This window comes from Lycium barbarum, chromosome 3, assembly GCF_019175385.1.
Source record: "Lycium barbarum isolate Lr01 chromosome 3, ASM1917538v2, whole genome shotgun sequence".
NCBI lineage: Eukaryota > Viridiplantae > Streptophyta > Magnoliopsida > Solanales > Solanaceae > Lycium > Lycium barbarum.
The window spans coordinates 128,057,599-128,076,409 of NC_083339.1; the positions used below are offsets into that span (position 1 = coordinate 128,057,599).

Below are 18,811 nucleotides of genomic sequence, written 5' to 3' on the forward strand. Positions count from 1 at the left end.
CTTATTTGTCAGCGTCTTGGATATGTAAAGGTTTTCCAACCTTGTCCAAATACCACATGCGCTCTCTTCATCAATGATGTTATTGACCACATCATCTGTTAAGTGCAACTTAATTGCACTAGCTGCCTTTTCATCCATTTCTTCCCAATCCGCAACTTTCATGGATTCGAGCTTTTTGAATTTTTCCACTAGTGCCTTGTGCAATCCTTGTTGGATGAGCAGATCCCTCATCCTTCTCTACCATGTTGAGAAACCGCTATCACCGTTGAATTTTGCTACCTCGTACTTTACTCCTGACATTTTTTTTTCACCGAGTTTAGTACGACCCACCACAAAAAATATTTTTGTGAATGAGAAGAACCTGTGCTCTGATACCAATTGTTGGGAATAAACTCGCCACATAAATAATATTCACGGTATTTACAGCGGAATAATAATGTAGCACCGTGATATGGTTAATCAACAAGAATAAAAAAGAGCGATAATGACACCAAGATTTTTACGTGGAAACCCAAAAGAGAAAAACCACAGGCCGAGAGGAGCAACTGATATTACTATAGCAAAGATTTTTTACACTTTGTAGGTCTGAGTAAAATACTCCAAAGACCACTACACACTCAAAAGAAATTATCCTCTTTTAAGATTTTCCACCTCAATACAATATCGCTCACACTCTCTATTTTTCCTCACAGACTATTTTCCTATATGTGAATGCCTCACTCTTCTTTCTCTCTTTGTTGTTGTGATTACAAATGGAAGAATGACTCTCCATTTATAGGAGACCAAACTTGGCCTCCAAGCACAAAAAGAAGAAAAAGAAAAAGCTTCAAAATTCGTAATCCACAAATTTTGCCTTTGGCTCCAAGAATTTTTCTTTGGCTCCAAGTATTTTCGTTTGTAGCCAACCAAATTGGCACATGCCAATTAGCACCAAATGGGATGGACTTCATCATTTGCAAGCTTCATCGTCATTGTAGAAAATTTCAGGCGGTGCTAGCAGCTCTGGTCTCGGCATTTTCTTTTGAGTGTTAGCACACAATTGTTGGATTCGGTTTCTCTCCATTTCTCTTCTCTCAATTTTTCCCAAGTTCTTGCTTGAATTAATGACATATATCATAGTTTAAAATTAATGGCCTAGATTTAATTAACTAAAGTAAAAACTCTAACCACAATTAGAAGAATTAATTACTTCCATATATTTACTCCCAAAATATATTTTTACAATCCCACAATACTAAATCTACATTATATTTTTTCTAAATATATTAAAACTTTTCTTTATTGGCATGAATAAATTTTTGTCGTAAATCATTGTGCTACTTTTTTTCTATCCCTCGATATTGAAGCTTATCTCATAGGTATAATATACTCACCTTCTCATTCGAAGATGGAAAATTAGAAGTAAACTCCAACGTATGAATTATGATGATATAATTAGAGAAAATATTTAAATGCCCCCTCAACATTTGACTGGTTTAATTATGACGCACCCAACCTTTGCAGGTGTCCTATTACCCCCTGGCCTTATTTTTTTCGTATTTTGTACCCTTTTTCGACTGACGTGGCATAAAAAAATTAGATGACCAGTTGCACAAGGGAGAGTGTTGCACACTCGCCGCCACGTCAGTGCCACGTTGGAACTTCCTAAATTTTAATTTTATATTCTTTCCCTTTTTTTTTCATTTGATTTTTCTTTTATTAATTATATTTACACTAATTAATCATTATACCCTCCATTGATTTTATCTTCTTCATCCCTAAATCCTTCTAAATCCTTCTTTCTTCATTTCAGCCCCCCCTCTCTATCTTCCTCAATTAAAACTCATTTTCTTCCTCTATTAACACACCCACATTCCATTTCATCATCAAACATACATATATTTTCAAGAAATCAACCTATTTGGGTTCAAGAATCATGATTTTTTTTTCTTTTTCTTTCCTTTATCTTCCTCAATTAAAACCCATTTTCTTCCTCCATTAACACACCCACATTCCATCTCATCATCAAACATACATAAATTTTCAAGAAATCAACCTATTTGGGTTCAAAATCATGATTTTTTTTCTTTTTCTTTCCTTTATCTTCCTCAATTAAAACTAAATTTCTTCCTCCATTAACACACCCACATTCAATTTCATCATCAATCATACATATATTTTCAAGAAAACAACCTATTTGTGTTCAAGAATCATGAAATTTTTAAAATTTTAAAGTGTAATTGAACCCTTCTTTTTCTTCATTTAATTAGCACCCCGCCTCAGCTCACCTCTTCTCCTCAAACCTCACACCTCACACCACCCCCACCTCCATCCCCAAACAACTTCGATTCTCTCATTTTTACTCTCCTTACATCAAGGAAAAATAATTAAAAAAACGCAAAGCAAATCAAACCATAAAAAAGAAAGGGTTGTACTCGATTAAGAAAAGGAAAAAAACTCGATTCGATTTGGAAATGGGTTGTACTCTTCAATGGGTTCTTTCTTATTGAAGAAGAAGAAAGGTTTGTGGATGTGGAAGAAAGGGAGGGTGGGTGTTTAAAAATTATTTTTACTGCTACACTCGCCTATTTTTAAATTATAATTTTTTTGTGCCACGTCAGCCGAAAAAGGGTACAAAAATACAGAGAAAATAAAGTCCGGGGGGGGGGGGGGGGGAATAGGACACCTACAAAGATTGGGTGCATTATAATTAAACAGGCCAAACGTTAAGGGGGCATTTGATTATTTTCTCATAGAATTAAAGAACTTTATAAAAAATGTGCCAAATAAAAAGTCTGGCCTAACATATTTTTAGTAGTACGAGCAAATTGAATTTAAGCACTCAACTTTTTGTTACTCTATCGTCTTATCGGAGTTGTGGCCCTTTCAAATTCAATTAGAAAAAAAAAAATTATGAAGAAAAAGAAGATAGACGTAAAAATATTTAAGGCACGACAAAAGTTTACTCAAGGAATGAAAGAAAAGTTTTTAATATATTTTAGGAAACATATAAAGTAGATCTGGAATTATGCGATTGAAAAAATATATTTTGGGAGCAAATATGTAGAAGTAGTTAATGATTCTATTTATGTTTAGAGTTTTATTTTAGTTTATTAAACATAGACCATTAATTCTAGACCATGACATGTGTCACTAATCCAAGCAAGAACTTAAGAAAAATGGGGAAGAACTGATCCACAATTGTTGAAGTGGAATTTTTATTTTTCATTTAGGGTGTTCTGTTTTAAGTTTTAACATAGTCACTTGGTCAGAAAGGCATGAAGCTGATATTGGGGCCTTGTTTTCTTTTTCATTTAGATCCTTATATTTTTAGAAAATTTTCTCCTGGCCTGTTATTTCAGTTTCAGACTTTTCCTTGACTTTTTTTTTTTTTTTTTTTTGTTGTTCTGAATTCTTGAGGCACATTCAGAATTTGATGCTCTATCTATTTCATCTCTCTGATCCTCAAAAAAATAACCTTGCTTTTCATACTCCACATTTCTAATGATTTGACAGTAAAATTAATAGTAATGAAAATAAATTGATTCACGAATTTTTATATGAAAGCATCTAGAGTCCTACGACAAACCATCTTCTAAGAATTCGTGTAAACTATTTTCAATTACAACAAATTTTAATTGAGTTAAACTAAATTCGAAATTTTAAAATAAATTATTTTAAGAGAAATTAGGAAATATTAATTTTGAATTGGCTTAAATTGATTATGAATTGCCTTTAAATTTCATACTCACGAATTTATATTTATATGACTATTGTGTCAAATTGTTTTTTTATTTTTATTTTTTATTACGAGCCAGTTATTTCTGCAATCTACATTATCCGAAGTTGTAAACCAAAAAAGGAAAATCAAAAGGTAAAGAGTGCTTGGGTGTGCAACACAAAATTTTAGTGAAATCACACTCTAATAGTGAACGCGGAACCTTTTTAACCCAAAAAATAACTTTTGGAACCAAACTAACCCTTAAAAAAAAAGAACCAAACTAGGCTTCACGCACAAAATCTGTGCGTGAAAGGACCAAACTTAACTTTTTGAGTTTGGTCCTTTCACGCACAGATTCTGTGTGTGAAAGGGGGTACTTTTTTTTTTTTTTTTTTAAGTTATCAAAATCACGTTTTTTTCATACTTTGAGCAAAGATTAGTTATGTTTCAAAACCCGAAATATCAATATTTTATATAAAACTTAATATATTTTTTTGCGTACAATAACGTCGGCTCATTACATCAAGTATACCTAAACATTTGGATCGTCGTTTTAGGGGTTGTAAAGTGCCCTGAATTAAGTTTTGTTTGCTTGGAAACTTATCATCTTTAGATCTAAGTGTCATATTTTATAGGGTTTTGATTTAAGTGTTTTGAATTAAAAATATTATATTATAAAATAATTCATCCAATACGAGAGGTTCAATCAATGTATAATATATCTCATTCAATGCTCCCACCAAGGTTTGATCCCATGTTGTTGGATAAAAAAGAAGTAAAAAAGAGAGGCTAAACCACCAAGCCAAATTGGTGAAAGCAACAAAGTAGACACTTTTTATTTATTATAATGTTCACTAACACTATCTAACTCGTTTTCATAAATTGAATTTCGAACCTCGAAATTGATATTCAAAACATCATTACCACCGGATTAGCATATCGAAATAGATTTTTTTATCATTAAATTATTACTAAAGAAGAATGAAATTTTTGCACAAATTTGGGGCAAAATTCAAATTGAATGGGATAACGGACGTTTTTTTGGAAAATCGGCTGGACCAAACCGCCTTGCAGCAGCGGCGGTTTGTTCGTGTAGATCTCGAAAAAATACCCTAGGTAAAAAAAAAATCTCGTAAATCGGACATCCGAGCGCAAAGTTATGACCATTTAAAGTTTCAACAATTTACAACTAGTTTTCTACCTAAGCTCCTGTCCTTATTTTTTTATTTACATGAGTGACGAGGCATATGCATACTTGATGTAATGAGCCGATATTATTATATGCTAAAAAAATATTAAGTTCTATATAAAATATTTATATTCTGACGTTTTGAAATGGGACTAATCTTCGGTCAAAGTACGAAAAAAAACTTAAAGATAACAAGTTTCCAAACTTACATCGAGGCATTTTATAACACCTAAAACGACGATCCAAACATATATGTATACTTGATGTAATAAGCCGACATTATTTTACGCTAAAAAAATATGAAGTTCTATATAAAATATTTACATTTCGGTGTTTTGAAACGTGATTAATCTTCGGTCAAAGTACAGAAAAAAGCTTAATTTTGAGTCTGATTTTCAAAGAACACAGATGACAAGTTTCCAAGCAAACAAAACTTACTTTGGTGCACTCTACAACCCCTAAAACGACGATGCAAACGTTTAAGTATACTTGATGTAGTGAGCTGATGTTATTGTACGCAAAAATATATTAAGTTCTATATAAAATATTAATATTTTAGGGTTTTAAAACATAATTAATCTTTGCCCAAAGTATGAAAAAAACGTGATTTTGATAGCTTAAAAAAAGGAAAAAAAAAGTACCCCTTTCACGCACAGAATTTGTGCGTGAAAGGACCAAACTCAAAAAGTTACAGTTTGGTCCTTTTACGCACAGATACTGTGCGTGAAGCCTAGTTTTTTTTTTTTTTTTTTTTTTTAATTTAAAGGATTAGTTTAGTTCCAAAAATTATTTTTTGGGTTAAAAAAGTTCCGGGCTCTCTAATTATACTAGATAAATTTCAGTGGCTATGTGTTGTATTAAGAACTCGAGGGAGGTGTTCGTCACAAACTAAAAGCTCTCGGAAACAAAAACAGAAGAACAAAAAACATTTTAAAGGTAAAAACACAAAATATTCTTAAACCCTCAAAACCTCTACGACAACATAAAAAGGCGCACATTTCTGAAAGCCTTACACTAAAAAACTGAAAAGCTATCTATCCACTCGAGTGCAGTTAACAATGGCTTGTTCAAACGCCTCAATTCTCACCCGCAATTCTCTTTTATCATTACCCATTTCACAACTCCACACCCGTACCCGAATTCAACCAAACCCACCTCATACAACCCGACCCGGACTGTCTTCTTCTTCTTCTATCAGTTCTTCTTCAACTAATAATGGATTGAAAAGTTTGTGTCTTTCTAATATTGGGCCTAGACTGTTCGTTTCTAGTAACAGTAAGTTTCAGATGACGTCAGCAGTTTCAGGCGATGGAGATGGTGGTTATGGAGGCAACTCCGGTGATGGAAACTCCGGTGGTGGTGACAGCGGCAGTAACAGTGGTGGTGGTGAGGGTGGAAGTAGTAACTGGTCATTGCTTGCCTGGTAATCTTGTTTTCAAAATTATATATATTTGGAACCAATTAAGTTGCTTTTCTGCTGTCATTCTTGGCTTGTTGAACCGTCCTAAAAACTAATAGCCAACTAATGTGTATGTTTTTATAGATTAAGTATACATATCGTATAGACAGTGGCAGAGTCAACTAAGAGGGTTCAAAAATATAAAAGAGTGATTATACGAAGAAGCCAAGGTTTTTTTTTTTCTCTTCTCTTTATTTCAGTGTGTAGTATAAGATTTTGCTTTAACATCATTTGCGCCAAGGGGCTTCAACATCTACTATATATACATAAAAATAGTATACAACAACAACATAAGCAGTGTACATAAAAATAGTATAAAAATTAGTAATTTTAACCTTGTATGTAGGGTAATTTTTCGCCGAAGGAGGTTCAGGTGAACCTGAACCCCCTGGGCAATACCTGGCTCCAATATACATACATATCATATACATATACATACATATCATATGCATACTCAGTGTATACAACAACAACAACAACAACCCAGTGAAATCCCACATCGTGGGGTCTGGGGAGGGTAGAGTGTACGCAGACCTTACTCCTACCAAGGTAGGACGGCTGTTTCCGAAAGACCCTCGGCTCAATAAAAGCATAAAAAGAAGTCAGATAAGGCTAAGAGATTCAAAGCGATATGGAAATGAAATACTATAAAATAAAATAATGCAAGCGACACATATACCACAGGATAATCAAAGCACAGGAAATAGCAGAAATCGGAGCACAAGAAATTATATTGCGATAATGCGACTACTGATAAGAACGGATAACGAGACTATCTATTAGCCTTCTATCCTAATTTGGGTCCTCCAAACCCTCCTATCTAAGGTCATGTCCTCGGTAAGCTCTAATTGCGCCATGTCGTGTCTAATTACCTCTCCCCAATATTTCTTCGGCCTACCCCTACCTCGTCTGAAACCATTCATGGCCAACCTCTCACACCTCCGCACTGGGGTATCTGTGTCTCTCCTCTTCACATGCCCAAACCATCTCAATCTCGCTTCTCGCATCTTTTCTTCCACCGAGGCAACCCCCACCTTTTCTCGAATAACCTCATTCCTAATCCTGTCACTCCTGGTGTGGCTACACATCCATCTCGACATTATCATCTCGGCAACTTTCATCTTTTGAACGTGAGAGATCTTAACTGGCCGACACTCCGCCCCATACAACATAGTCGGTCTAACCACCGCTTTGTAGAACTTGCCCTTAAGTTTTGGTGGCACCTTCTTGTCACATAGCACTCCGGAAGCAAGCCTCCATTTCATCCACTCTGCCCCAATACGATGTGTGACATCATCGTCAATCTCCCCGCTGCCTTGCACAATAGACCCAAGGAACTTAAAACTACTTTTCTTCTGGATGGCCTGGGTACCAAGCCTCACTTCCAAGCCAGCCTCCTGAGGTGCTTCACTGAACTTACACTCCAAGTACTCTGTCTTGATCCTACTCAGCTTAAACCCTTTAGCCTCCAGAGTATGTCTCCAACCCTCCAGCTTAGCGTTAACTCCGCTACGAGTCTCGTCGATCAGGACTATGTCGTCCGCGAAAAGCATACACCATGGCACCTCACCTTGAATTTGCCGTGTCAATCCATCCATCACTAAGGCAAATAAAAACGGACTAAAAGCTGATCCTTGATGCAACCCTATCACAACTGGAAAGTGCTCTGAGTCTCCTCCTACTGTCCTTACTCTGGTTTTGGCTCCCTCATACATGTCCTTGATCACCCTAATGTACGCCACAGGTACACTTTTAGCCTCCAAGCATTTCCATAGGATCTCTCTTGGAACTTTGTCATAAGCCTTTTCTAGGTCGATGAATACCATGTGTAAGTCTCTCTTCCTCTCCCTATACTGCTCCACCAATCTTCTCACAAGATGGATGGCTTCTGTAGTTGAGCGTCCTGACATGAATCCGAACTGGTTCTCTGAAATAGACACACCTCTCCTCACCCTCATCTCCACCACCCTTTCCCACACTTTCATAGTATGGCTTAGCAGCTTGATACCTCTATAGTTGTTACAACTTTGGATATCTCCCTTATTCTTGTATAGAGGGATCATTACACTCGCCCTCCATTCTTCGGGCATCAATGCCGTCTTAAAGATGACATTAAACAACCTAGTCAGCCACTCCAAACCTGCAGGCCCCGCGCTCTTCCAAAATTCCCCAGGAATCTCGTCAGGTCCGGTCGCTCTTCCCCTTCGTATCCTACGAACAACACCCCCAACTTCCTCAACCTTAATACTCCTGCAATACCCAAAATCGCGACGCCTTCCTGTATGTTCTAAATCTCCCAACACAATGTCTCTGTCCCCTTCTTCATTCAAGAGTTTGTAGAAGTATGATTGTCATCTCTGTCTAATGAGAGTCTCCTCTACCAATACTTTGCCATGCTCGTCCTTGATGCACTTTACTTGATCCACATCACGTGCCTTTCTCTTCCTCGCCTTGGCTAGCCTGAACAATTTCTGGTCCCCTCCTTTCTCTTCTAGTTCAGCAAACATGCATACTCAGTGTATATGTTTTGTATATTTCGGCTAGCGGCAGTAATTAATTTTGGCCAACGGGAAAAAATGGAAAAAAAGAACCTTTTTTTATGGTTTATATATCCCTGTGACTAAACAAGTCAGCCAAGTGCTTGTAACCGTATTAAGTACTACTAGCATTTTTGATGTACTGGGTTGTTTGAAGGGTATTTTACTACTTGTTTATGAGAGATAAAACTGAAAAAGTGATAAACGATTTATAGTTTGAAGGAAAGCATGATTATTGCATATAAAGCTATCAGTGCCAGCACATATTATACCTGACTCCATTCTATTATAGTCGAAGTCGGCTATATGAATCTCCGCCTGTATGAACTTGCTCACATTGCTGGTCTCAAATCCGGATAAAGCAAAAGCCTACCAGCAAAACATAAAACCAAGCAATTTACGTTGAACCCTCACAATAAAGAATAATATATTCTCAATTTATGTTGAACCCTCACAATAAAGAATAATATATTCTCTAACTTATTTTAAAATAAGTAGTAATTTATACATCTGAGAGAAGTAGGAATAATATATATAATACTATAGAGCTTCATTTTTCTTGTAAGTCATATATCGGCAATGTTAACTGTATCATCGCGGCTCGAGAATAATTGTTACTTTTGCTGCAGGTATTTATCTATAATTGTTACTTTTGCTGCAGGTATTTATCTCTTCTTGAGAAGTATCCAGTATGGACAAAAGCAGTTACATCTGCATTGTTGACACTTTGTGGAGATCTAATCTGTCAGGTAAACTCAGTAAAATGAAATTCAAACTTCAAGAATCAATAGAGACTGTTGAGGCTAAAATGAAATTCAAACTTCAAGAATCAATAGAGACTGTTGAGGCTGCACTCTTTTTTTTATATTGTGGTTGTCCTTTGTCAATGCTGGTACATGTTTTCTCTGTTGATGCTACAGGTTCAATATATAGATTACTTCAACAGGATTGGGTCATGAATTAAAACATCAAGTTCCTTCTGTACAAATGTGCGGCGAAGGGAAAACATCCTTTGATGAAATTTTTGTAATGTCTAGAAGACGTAGGCATTATTTTACCTGATAAAAAAAAAACAGTAGGCAATATGAATCATATAATCTTTATATTAATTTTATTCGGTGTCTAATCCACCCTTCCTTTCCTTTCTCTCTCCATCACTTCAAAAAACAAGTTCCCTCTTTTCACTTCCCTTCTTACTGTGCAAAGAGTCAGCAGTTCAGTATCCCTGCTTGCAAACACTAACTATTGGAAAGATGGAAATGTTGTTATGAATTTAGATGACATGCTAGACTGCTTATGTTGCTAATGTAATCTAGCCTGCATTTTCTAATTTCTATGTACTTTCACAGTCTTGATACTGTTTGTTAATAAAACCTTACTTATAAAAATAAATAAACAAATAAATTGTCTTCACGATGATATCAAGCTATTTTTCTATTCCCTTCACCTTATCTCATTGCTGTTTGTGTCACAGCTGTGGATTGACCAAGTAGCATCCGTGGACGTAAAGAGGACATTTCTGATCACTTTCTTGGGGCTGGTCTTGGTGGGTCCAACTTTGCACTTTTGGTAATATATTCACAGCCCTTTCTTATTTCTTCTCTATTCGACTATGCTTGTACAACTTGTACTTTTACTGCTTGAAATCCTGTAAAAAGTACACATGTTATTCTGGTCTGTGTATCTCCACTTTCTTCCGGAGCTGGTGATGTTATTATCTTAATTAATGCATACAACATCACACAACATCTCATCATGATATTTACCAATGCTAAATTTAATAATGGTTTGCTTGGTTACCCTCACTTCATCACACTCATTGAACCATTGGAGCTTGTAGGGGCTAGGATGCTTCCTTGTAGGGAACTTCATATGTTCAACTAAGGAACGGCTCACCGTATTAGTGCAACTTTCGCCATCAATAATCAATGAACATACTTTATCCCCTATCGTGCATCCCCCATGAAATAAATTGTCCCTTTGATCGAGCTCTTCCCTCACAATTGCACACATGGCTCGTCGCACTACACAATCAAAGTCTACCCTTTCCTCCATCCTCTCTTCATCATCAGCCTCAGAATCTCCCTCATGCTCACTCTTTCCTCCCTCGTCATCACTATCAACTCTACGTTCTTTTTCTTCATCGGTACGGTACCCATCATATAAGGCCACAATTGACCTCCTCACTCACTTGCAATATGTCCTCTACCTTGGCATTTGAAGCATTGGATGGTAGAAGGATGAGGAAAGATAGGTTTAGCATTGTTACCTCCTTTTGCTTTGTCGTATACCTTGGCCTTATAGTCGACTTTGTGTTGAGGAGTTTTGAGTAATGGTCTTGGGCTTTTCCCATGTAGATGATGACTTCCACTTGTCTTTTCCTTTACTCCATGCGGAAGATGAAGTAACCTTTGCCTTGTAAGACTTGTCTTCCTTCAAATCCGCTTCGACCTTGGAAGCATCATGAAAAGCTTCCTCTAGACTTCTATAAGTTTGTAGCCTCATTGGTTTGTAGATCTCATGATTCAAGTTGGCTACAAATCTTATCAATTTCTTGACAATATGTGTTAACTATTCGGGAAAATTTTCTTGAGAATATGTAATTGAATGATGCTACTGCAGGCCAATCACTGTATTTTATGATGGAAAATTGTTGAGGGTAGTTCTAGGTCTTCAATTTTGTTTCTCATGACCAATCTAAATTATATGTGCAATCACAAGCTGATTTCTGTTTTTCATTAATGAGCTATTTTAAAACTTCTGTAGGATTATTTACTATTGTTTAAATATCATTTAGCTCCTTGCCTTGCTAAAGATTATATGACTCTACCAAATATGGGTGCATATCTTGTTTGTTTGGTGAATGCCTTGGGGTAAGATGGTCAATGACATTATAGAATAGCTCCTTGTCTTCTGACTCTGATATATCTAGGTACCTCTACTTGAGTAAATTGGTCACAAGTCCAGGGCTCTCTGGTACTCTCATGCGCCTTGTAATAGATCAGGTTTTCCTTCTTTTTCATTTGGTGATAATATCATATTTACTGGTGTAATTGCTGCCTTTGGAGTGATATCACCATTGAATTTGAGCTGCTTTGGTACAGTTCCTTTTTGCTCCAATTTTTGTTGGAGTTTTCTTATCCTCTTTGGTAACACTTGAGGGAAGGTCATCACAAGTGATTCCAAAGCTTCAACAGGTATTCTATATGGCCTTCCGTTCATACTTCGATGCATACTAATAACTACTCTTCCTGAATTTTGATTCACATTTACATTTGTTTTAATTAAGGAGTGGTTCTCGTCTGTCCTTGCAAATTGGCAACTCTGGATACCTTTTCAATTTATCAACTTCCGGTTTGTACCTCAGCAATTTCAGGTTAGTGAAACAGTCAATTTCATCATTTTGTTTGGTTATGAGCATGCTTCCTGTCAACTTCTAGTAGTTTGGAGATATCTCTTTAAGAAGTTGATCTGTTAATATGAATTGGCAAAAATGGTCCAATCATTCATGTAGAGAGTTAGCCAAATTAACTAACATAAAGCCGGATTATTTGTACATTCACATGCTAAGCATACATATAAGTTGCCTTCATGCACTCCCTTTAACATTCCTTGATGTTCTAATTGTAACCAAATATCTGTTTGGAATTAGTATTTGTAGTTTATTTTACTGTAACCAACTTGAGTGTTCTCTATTCTGTCTCCTCTGATTGCAGGTCCTTGCTGCTAACTTCATTGCGTTAGTGTGGAATGTCATCCTATCATATAAAGCCCACAAAGAAGTTATTGTAAAATAGGTATACCAATGTTTCTTTGAAATTAGTGTCAGTTCTGACTTTCATTACAAGGGATAAATTATTTACTTACTGAAGAAAAAGTAAAAAAAAAAAATGGTTGTTATCAGGAAAAGTTAATTATATCTCTTGGATGTACTTCATTGGAGGATATATTACGAAGTTAGTGCGCACTGAATTTGCAGAACCAGGGTTTTATACCATTTTGTCAGTTAGGCTTTTTGTCAATGTCTAGGCAGTCATGAGAAATGTTTCTTTCTTTAAGATATGTGAAGTGTAGAAAGAGCTAGCATTGATTCATTGTTCTTGCACAGTTTGTTTGAATCTAAAAAAGAATGGAGATATTATTCTCACCTTATTATACAACAACAACAACATAATACCAGTATAGTCCCACAAGTGAGGTCTAAGGAGGGTGGGGTGTACGCAGGCCTTACCCCTACCTTTGTGGGGAAGAGAGGTTGTTTCTGGATTCTCCCCCTAACTGATAATTTTTTTTTATTATTAAAAATAAATAATGTAAAAATTATCTCCTAGTCCTCTAATTTTCGCTAGATTAAACAGGGTATAACTTGAGCAGGAGGAGAATTCCGGGTAAGTATGGACTTATGGAAGAAGATGTTCTCGCAAACTCTTAGTTAAGGAGAGTATCTGCTTGTTTGTTCAAGTTTTGGCATCAAGTTGTTAATTCAAATGTCAATAACACGGTCATTCTTTAGGTTAAATCAGGTTAAAGATTTTCCCTTACGATATGTTATAGTTGGTGATTAGTGCTGGACACACCTGCTTACATATAAATTTCCATAACATGAGTTATGATTTCCTTATTCTGATTAAAAAGTTTGCCTGAATGATCTTGAAAATTGACTTTTTGAGCAAATGCTGAATCCTCCGTTTTCCCAAGAAAAAAACTGCCCTTCCTCGTGGGGGCCTACTAACTGGAATATGAATCAGTGTAGAATATATTTTTTGGCATTACCTTGAATTTAGACTACAAATTTGATTTTTACCTTGAATTTAGACTACAAATTTGATTTTTAATCTGATGCAATTACTCCAACATGTAATTTCTCAATTCTATGTAGTGCAGACTTCAGGTTCTCGCTCCGGTGCCTACTGATGCCCAGAATTTGGAATAGGCATGTGATTTATGCTGCCAATTTTTTTTTGGTTGAGATTGATCTAGGTTGAGAATGTTTTTGGTATTCCTGTTCCAGATCAATGGTTTAGTGGGAATGTTTTGCTTCTGTAAAGTCAGATCTCACAATTGCAATCTGGACTCCTGAAATTGTTTTTAGCAAGCACTTTGCTGCTTCCTCCCTCATTTCGTGTGGAATTTCACACAAACTTCTCTTCTGTAGACACTATCAAATGTAACAAGAATGCTAATTATAGACGCTATTACAGAAAATTCTCCTCTTTTTCTTTAATTTTCGTTTAAGGAAAACAACCCCGGCGTAAAATAATGACCTAAAACGTTACATTACTAAAATATCTTTGCATGATAAATGATGTTTGGTTTTCAGTATAATGTGTTGCATAACTAATGCGGTATTTGACTTTTAGTATTATAAAAGGCAAAAGTCATAGACAACCCTCTAAATTTTATCACATTTTTCTCATGGCCATCTAAATCTAAGCTTGTTCCAATTGAATACCTAAACTAGTACACATTTGAACCACTTGGATACTTTTTGCTGAGGTGGCCAAAAACGTGTTCTTCACCCTCTTGAAGCGCGTGAAACGAATTCAAATAATATTTTTTCCCCCATCTTATACACCTAATAATAGCCAACATAACCTAAATAAATTATATATAAAAAAAAAAATTAAAAGATAAAGAGAGGAAGACTTCTTTTCCACTTCTCTCTCCAATTATACTTTTAAACTCAACCCATTTTTCTTATTTTCTCTCCAAGTAAAAGAAACATTAAATTTGGGTAATATAATTTTCCCTGGTGAAATTTTATTTTTTCCGGCGTGCCTCCATTTTTTCCAGCGTGACTCCATCTTCTACTGGGTTGCAAAAGGACTTTTTAAGCAAAGTTCAGCTGGCAATGCTCAATGCAATTGTCATTTCTGATTCGTAATTATTACCCATCAAGTGCCCAAACTAAGTTTGGCATTCAGAATTATTTGCAATGCAATGTTAGACATTTGTTTTAAGCCATCATCAATCTGGATAACCACTTGATATTTAATCTGCTTGAGAAAGACCAAAAAAAAAAAATGGAAGGAGGAAGGTTGGTTCCTACAGTGGGATTGCTACGGTTGATGGTAAAGGGAGAGGGAGAGGTTTGGGTGGGGTGGGTTTGATGGAATAGTAGGGGATGCGTTTGGGTGGGTGGCGGCCACTGTGGCTGGTTAGGTTAGAATAAGGTATTTAATTTTTTATTTTTATTTTTTAACTCAATTCTTTTTTTAATAATTTTTTGGACTAATCTGCCGCATGTTGTCATTTAATTGGCTATTTTGCCACGTCATCGCGAGTGTAATACAAACATATTATATTTTTTGCTGATTGTAAAAAAGGTGCCTATATGGTACAAATTCGGAGTAGTTTAGGTATTCAATTGGAACAAGCTTAGGTTTAGGTAGCCATGAGGAAAATGTGATAAAGTTTAGGGGGCTATCTATGACTTTTGCCATTACAAAGTACAAAAATTAAAACCTTTGTGGTCGTTTGGTTTGAGGTCAAAATAGTCCCGGGATTACAATCCCGGGACTAATTTATACCATCTGTTGGTATTATTTTATACCATCTGAAAGATGGTATAAAATAGTACCAGTATAAGTGGGTTATGAAGGTATAAGTTGAGTTATTCCAGCACTAATTTTTATACCACGTTTGGTACAAGGTATAAAATAATCCCGGAATAAATTTATACCTTATACCAAACGTGGTATAAAAATTAGTACCGGTATAACCCATGTTATACCTTAAACCAAACGACCACTTAGTATTGAACTCATTATTCATACAGGTTTATACCTTATGCTAGATCCGTATAATAGTTTACTTAGGATAGAACGTGGAATAAAAGTAGGTGCATTATTTGGATAAGAGTATTTTAAAGATGAAAAATGCCCTTAAAGCCGGTAGTTTGTATATATTCTTTATCATATTCAGAGTGCAACGCTCCATGTATTAATGCATTATGTAATGCCTGCTTAAGACGAGATGATTAAAAAATTTAGTGTGACTGATGAGAAATAAACGGGTATAGGCCCAGCAAATTGCAAATTAATAAGGAAAAAGCGGTAATTAGAATTCTCAACTCTTTGTTAACGGGCTTCTTGGTTTCGAATTTAAACTTTGTTCCAAGTGTGAAACCTCTATCTAACTGTATTAAACCAGAAGAAAAAAAAGCTAAATATCGAACAAAACACCAATGTATGGAACAAAAGAAATATAAAAAGGTTTTGAGAAGAGATAATAATAGACCATATTATGGAAAACTCAACCGGTTGCGACTTTTCGTTTGTTGATACAAAATTAAAAATACTGGAAATATCAGAATAACTGCAATAACCGACTTTTGGATTTTAAGAATCTCAATGTTTCATCACTTGCAATGGGAGAGAAAAAAAAAACAGACGCGGTAACCTCAAAAATATATCCTCTTTTTTTTTTTTTTTGGCTACTATCATTCTATGTTTATGTAGATATAGAATTGAACTTCCAGTAGAGCAAATTGTGAAGTTTTATCCTAATTTTAATGATTTGTATAGGTTGTCGAAGCAGAATTTAAAATTTCAATGTATTGCGAAGGATGCGAAAAACAAATTGCCAAGACCATATCCAAAATCAAAGGTACTATTCCTGTCTTTAACAAATTTGAACTATTTTTTTTATGAAATTTTAACTTTAAAGTGGTTTTGACACTATTGGTTCTTTTTCTGTTTTCTTTGTAACAATTTAAGGGGTTGAAGAATTTATGACGGATATGAATAAACAGAGAGTGGTAGTAAAGGGTCGAATCAATCCAGATAAAGTGTTCAAGAAACTTAAGAAGAAGACTGGAAAGAAAGTAGAAATGTTGACAAAAAAAGAAGATGCTAAGAAGAAATGTGAAGAAAAAGAAGGGGATACACAAGCGAAGCCGAGTCCAAAGGAAATAGCAGATGCTTTGATGCTTGAATTTTGTGGAGATAGTGTGTTGTATACCATGTTTAGCGATGAGAATGCAAATGCATGTTCAATTATGTAAACCTATTTTTTTTGGACGTGAACTAATATTTCCTCAGAGCATTATTTAGGTTGTCTGATCCATTAATTTTGTCCAAAAGGTTGTCATCATAATTCACATCACTCGTAGTTAAGAGAAAAATGTGTAGAGTTGCATGCTTAACCCAACGTTTTCTAAAGTTTTTTTTTTTTTTTTGGCATTCTACTTGGTATTCCGTATAATCTGCATCGAAACTTCGATTAATCAGGAGTTGTGTCACATAAAGCCTATTAGAAAAACACTTTCTGCTAGGATTTTTACTAAAGTTTATATCACCCGGTAAGTTTAGAAATCTGTAAAGTTGTTAAAATCCAACCTATGCAACAAGAAATCACTGTTCCATTGATGTATTTATAATTAGGTTAATTTGTTTTCAATATATTTCCTAGATCTGTTTTACATTTGAGCAGAGTACTATTTCAGTTATCATATCACTTGCTCCCCTTTTAAATTTTTTCTGACCGAATTAGTTAAATATAAAAAAGTTAAATATCATTTGAACTAGGGCAAGTTGCAGCTTTAGAAAAATGTGGAGTGACACAAAAATGCTACAATCTCCATTTCTCTTATGGTGTGCACCACAAATCTGTGAGATCATTCCGCTAACAATACAACTCTATGCAAAATTTAATAATCCTAAATGTATTGTAATTTGGAAGCAAACTTGGAGTAAATTTTTGCGCTCGAACAAGGTTGAGATTGTCGATGCGTAATCTCCAACATACATAATCAAAGAGTAATCGATGCAAATCAAACTCAATAGAGACAGAGAGAATCAACGAAACCAATGCAAAGCTTCATTAAGAAACAAAAAATACTCAACAGACACCACATGAGATTGAAGTAAAATATCCAAAGACGAAGACGACAAACTTTACCAAAATATAAGTAGCCAGGAAAACAATAAGACTGGAATTAAAAAACCAGAGCAGAACCGAACCGAACCTTAATTCCATCACAAAAGTAGGCAAATCTGCTATTCTATTTATTCCATTCAGTGTTTTAAAAGGCAGTTTCAGGACTCGCCCTAGGGCGAGGCACTGGCAAAACGCCTCGAGGCTCACGTTCGAGGCTTAGTTCCTGTGAGGCTTACGCCGTAAGGTCCGACTGTACGCCCTAAACCCGCCTAACGCCCAACGCTCGGGGCTCGCCTAACAGTTCTTACACAAATTATATGTTAAATTTCTTAATTAAAATCGTTGACCCTTATAATTCTTTAACAAATGAATGATACTTTATAGTTTTTCATCTATATAAATAAGAATATTGGATGTAACTCAAATAACAAGTCGTAGTATTGCATATTTGCTATTTGAGAACATTGTAAGGGTGAATATCACTTAATATTTCTCTTAAAAATACTATAGCCGATTTGTACATTTTCACTTGTCATTGGCAGAGGCGGATCCAGGATTTGAAACTTATGGGTTCCCAGTGAACTCAAATTAATATACAATAATAATCGAAAAAGAAAGATATTTAATATATACATATGTAATTATGTATATATACTACTGAAAACTTAAAGATAGCTAGCTAAACAGCCAAATTCATCGCTAATCCTATTTAGCAACGGATTAATGATAAGTTATCAAAAATTTCTATTTGCGACTAGCGATTTAGCGAAAGATTAATGATGACATTCATAGCTAATTCATAACTTTTTTTTTTGTACACAGTGAAATTTCAAGACAATGGTTAAAAAAAATTAAGAGAAATTGTAATACAATAGAAAAAAGAAAAAAAGAAGAGAGAATGAAGGACATCAAGTTTAAATTTGGCCGTGGTCTTTTTTCAATTTTGACTTTTGGGGTTTTGTAAAAGAAAAAGTGAAACAAAGTACTCAGCTTGGGTGGTGTTTTGTGAAAAAACAAAATGCAAGCACAGGGCATCGATCCGTGGT

At 35.2% G+C, this 18,811-nt stretch overlaps 2 protein-coding genes across 5 annotated transcripts; both read left to right on the plus strand.

The window, feature by feature from the left end:
• Positions 1 to 5,821: 5,821 nt before the first annotated feature.
• Positions 5,822 to 14,109, plus strand: LOC132632408 (protein sym-1). Of its 4 annotated transcripts, none has more exons than XR_009579377.1 (9): positions 5,822 to 6,312; positions 9,547 to 9,634; positions 10,360 to 10,454; positions 11,818 to 11,890; positions 11,990 to 12,082; positions 12,175 to 12,261; positions 12,602 to 12,682; positions 13,244 to 13,313; positions 13,906 to 14,109. XR_009579377.1 is itself a non-coding variant. In XM_060348336.1 (9 exons), the coding sequence occupies exons 1-7, from the start codon at positions 5,948 to 5,950 to the stop codon at positions 12,680 to 12,682; spliced, it is 882 nt and encodes a 293-aa protein (XP_060204319.1). In that variant the 5' UTR covers positions 5,822 to 5,947; the 3' UTR covers positions 13,244 to 13,273; positions 13,770 to 14,109. The 4 variants fall into 4 exon arrangements, 3 of the variants coding, with proteins under 3 accessions (XP_060204319.1, XP_060204318.1, XP_060204317.1); XM_060348336.1 differs by having other exon boundaries at positions 13,244 to 13,273; positions 13,770 to 14,109; XM_060348335.1 differs by lacking the exon at positions 13,244 to 13,313 and having other exon boundaries at positions 13,765 to 14,109.
• A 799-nt stretch (positions 14,110 to 14,908) lies between these two features.
• LOC132631322 (heavy metal-associated isoprenylated plant protein 19-like) lies at positions 14,909 to 16,890 on the plus strand. Its single transcript, XM_060346908.1, has 3 exons — positions 14,909 to 14,974; positions 16,412 to 16,493; positions 16,604 to 16,890. The coding sequence occupies exons 1-3, from the start codon at positions 14,909 to 14,911 to the stop codon at positions 16,888 to 16,890; spliced, it is 435 nt and encodes a 144-aa protein (XP_060202891.1).
• Positions 16,891 to 18,811: the final 1,921 nt, after the last annotated feature.

Bases quoted from the DNA above. Each gene is read 5' to 3' on its own strand.
- LOC132632408 (XM_060348336.1), top strand. From the start codon at position 5,948: ATGGCTTGTTCAAACGCCTCAATTCTCACCCGCAATTCTCTTTTATCA. The intron at 9,635-10,359 runs GTAAACTCAGTA...TTTGTGTCACAG, and splicing joins GTGGAGATCTAATCTGTCAG to CTGTGGATTGACCAAGTAGC. The intron at 11,891-11,989 runs GTTTTCCTTCTT...GCTTTGGTACAG, and splicing joins TGCGCCTTGTAATAGATCAG to TTCCTTTTTGCTCCAATTTT.
- LOC132631322 (XM_060346908.1), top strand. From the start codon at position 14,909: ATGGAAGGAGGAAGGTTGGTTCCTACAGTGGGATTGCTACGGTTGATG. The intron at 14,975-16,411 runs GTTTGGGTGGGG...TGATTTGTATAG, and splicing joins TGGTAAAGGGAGAGGGAGAG to GTTGTCGAAGCAGAATTTAA. The intron at 16,494-16,603 runs GTACTATTCCTG...TAACAATTTAAG, and splicing joins GACCATATCCAAAATCAAAG to GGGTTGAAGAATTTATGACG.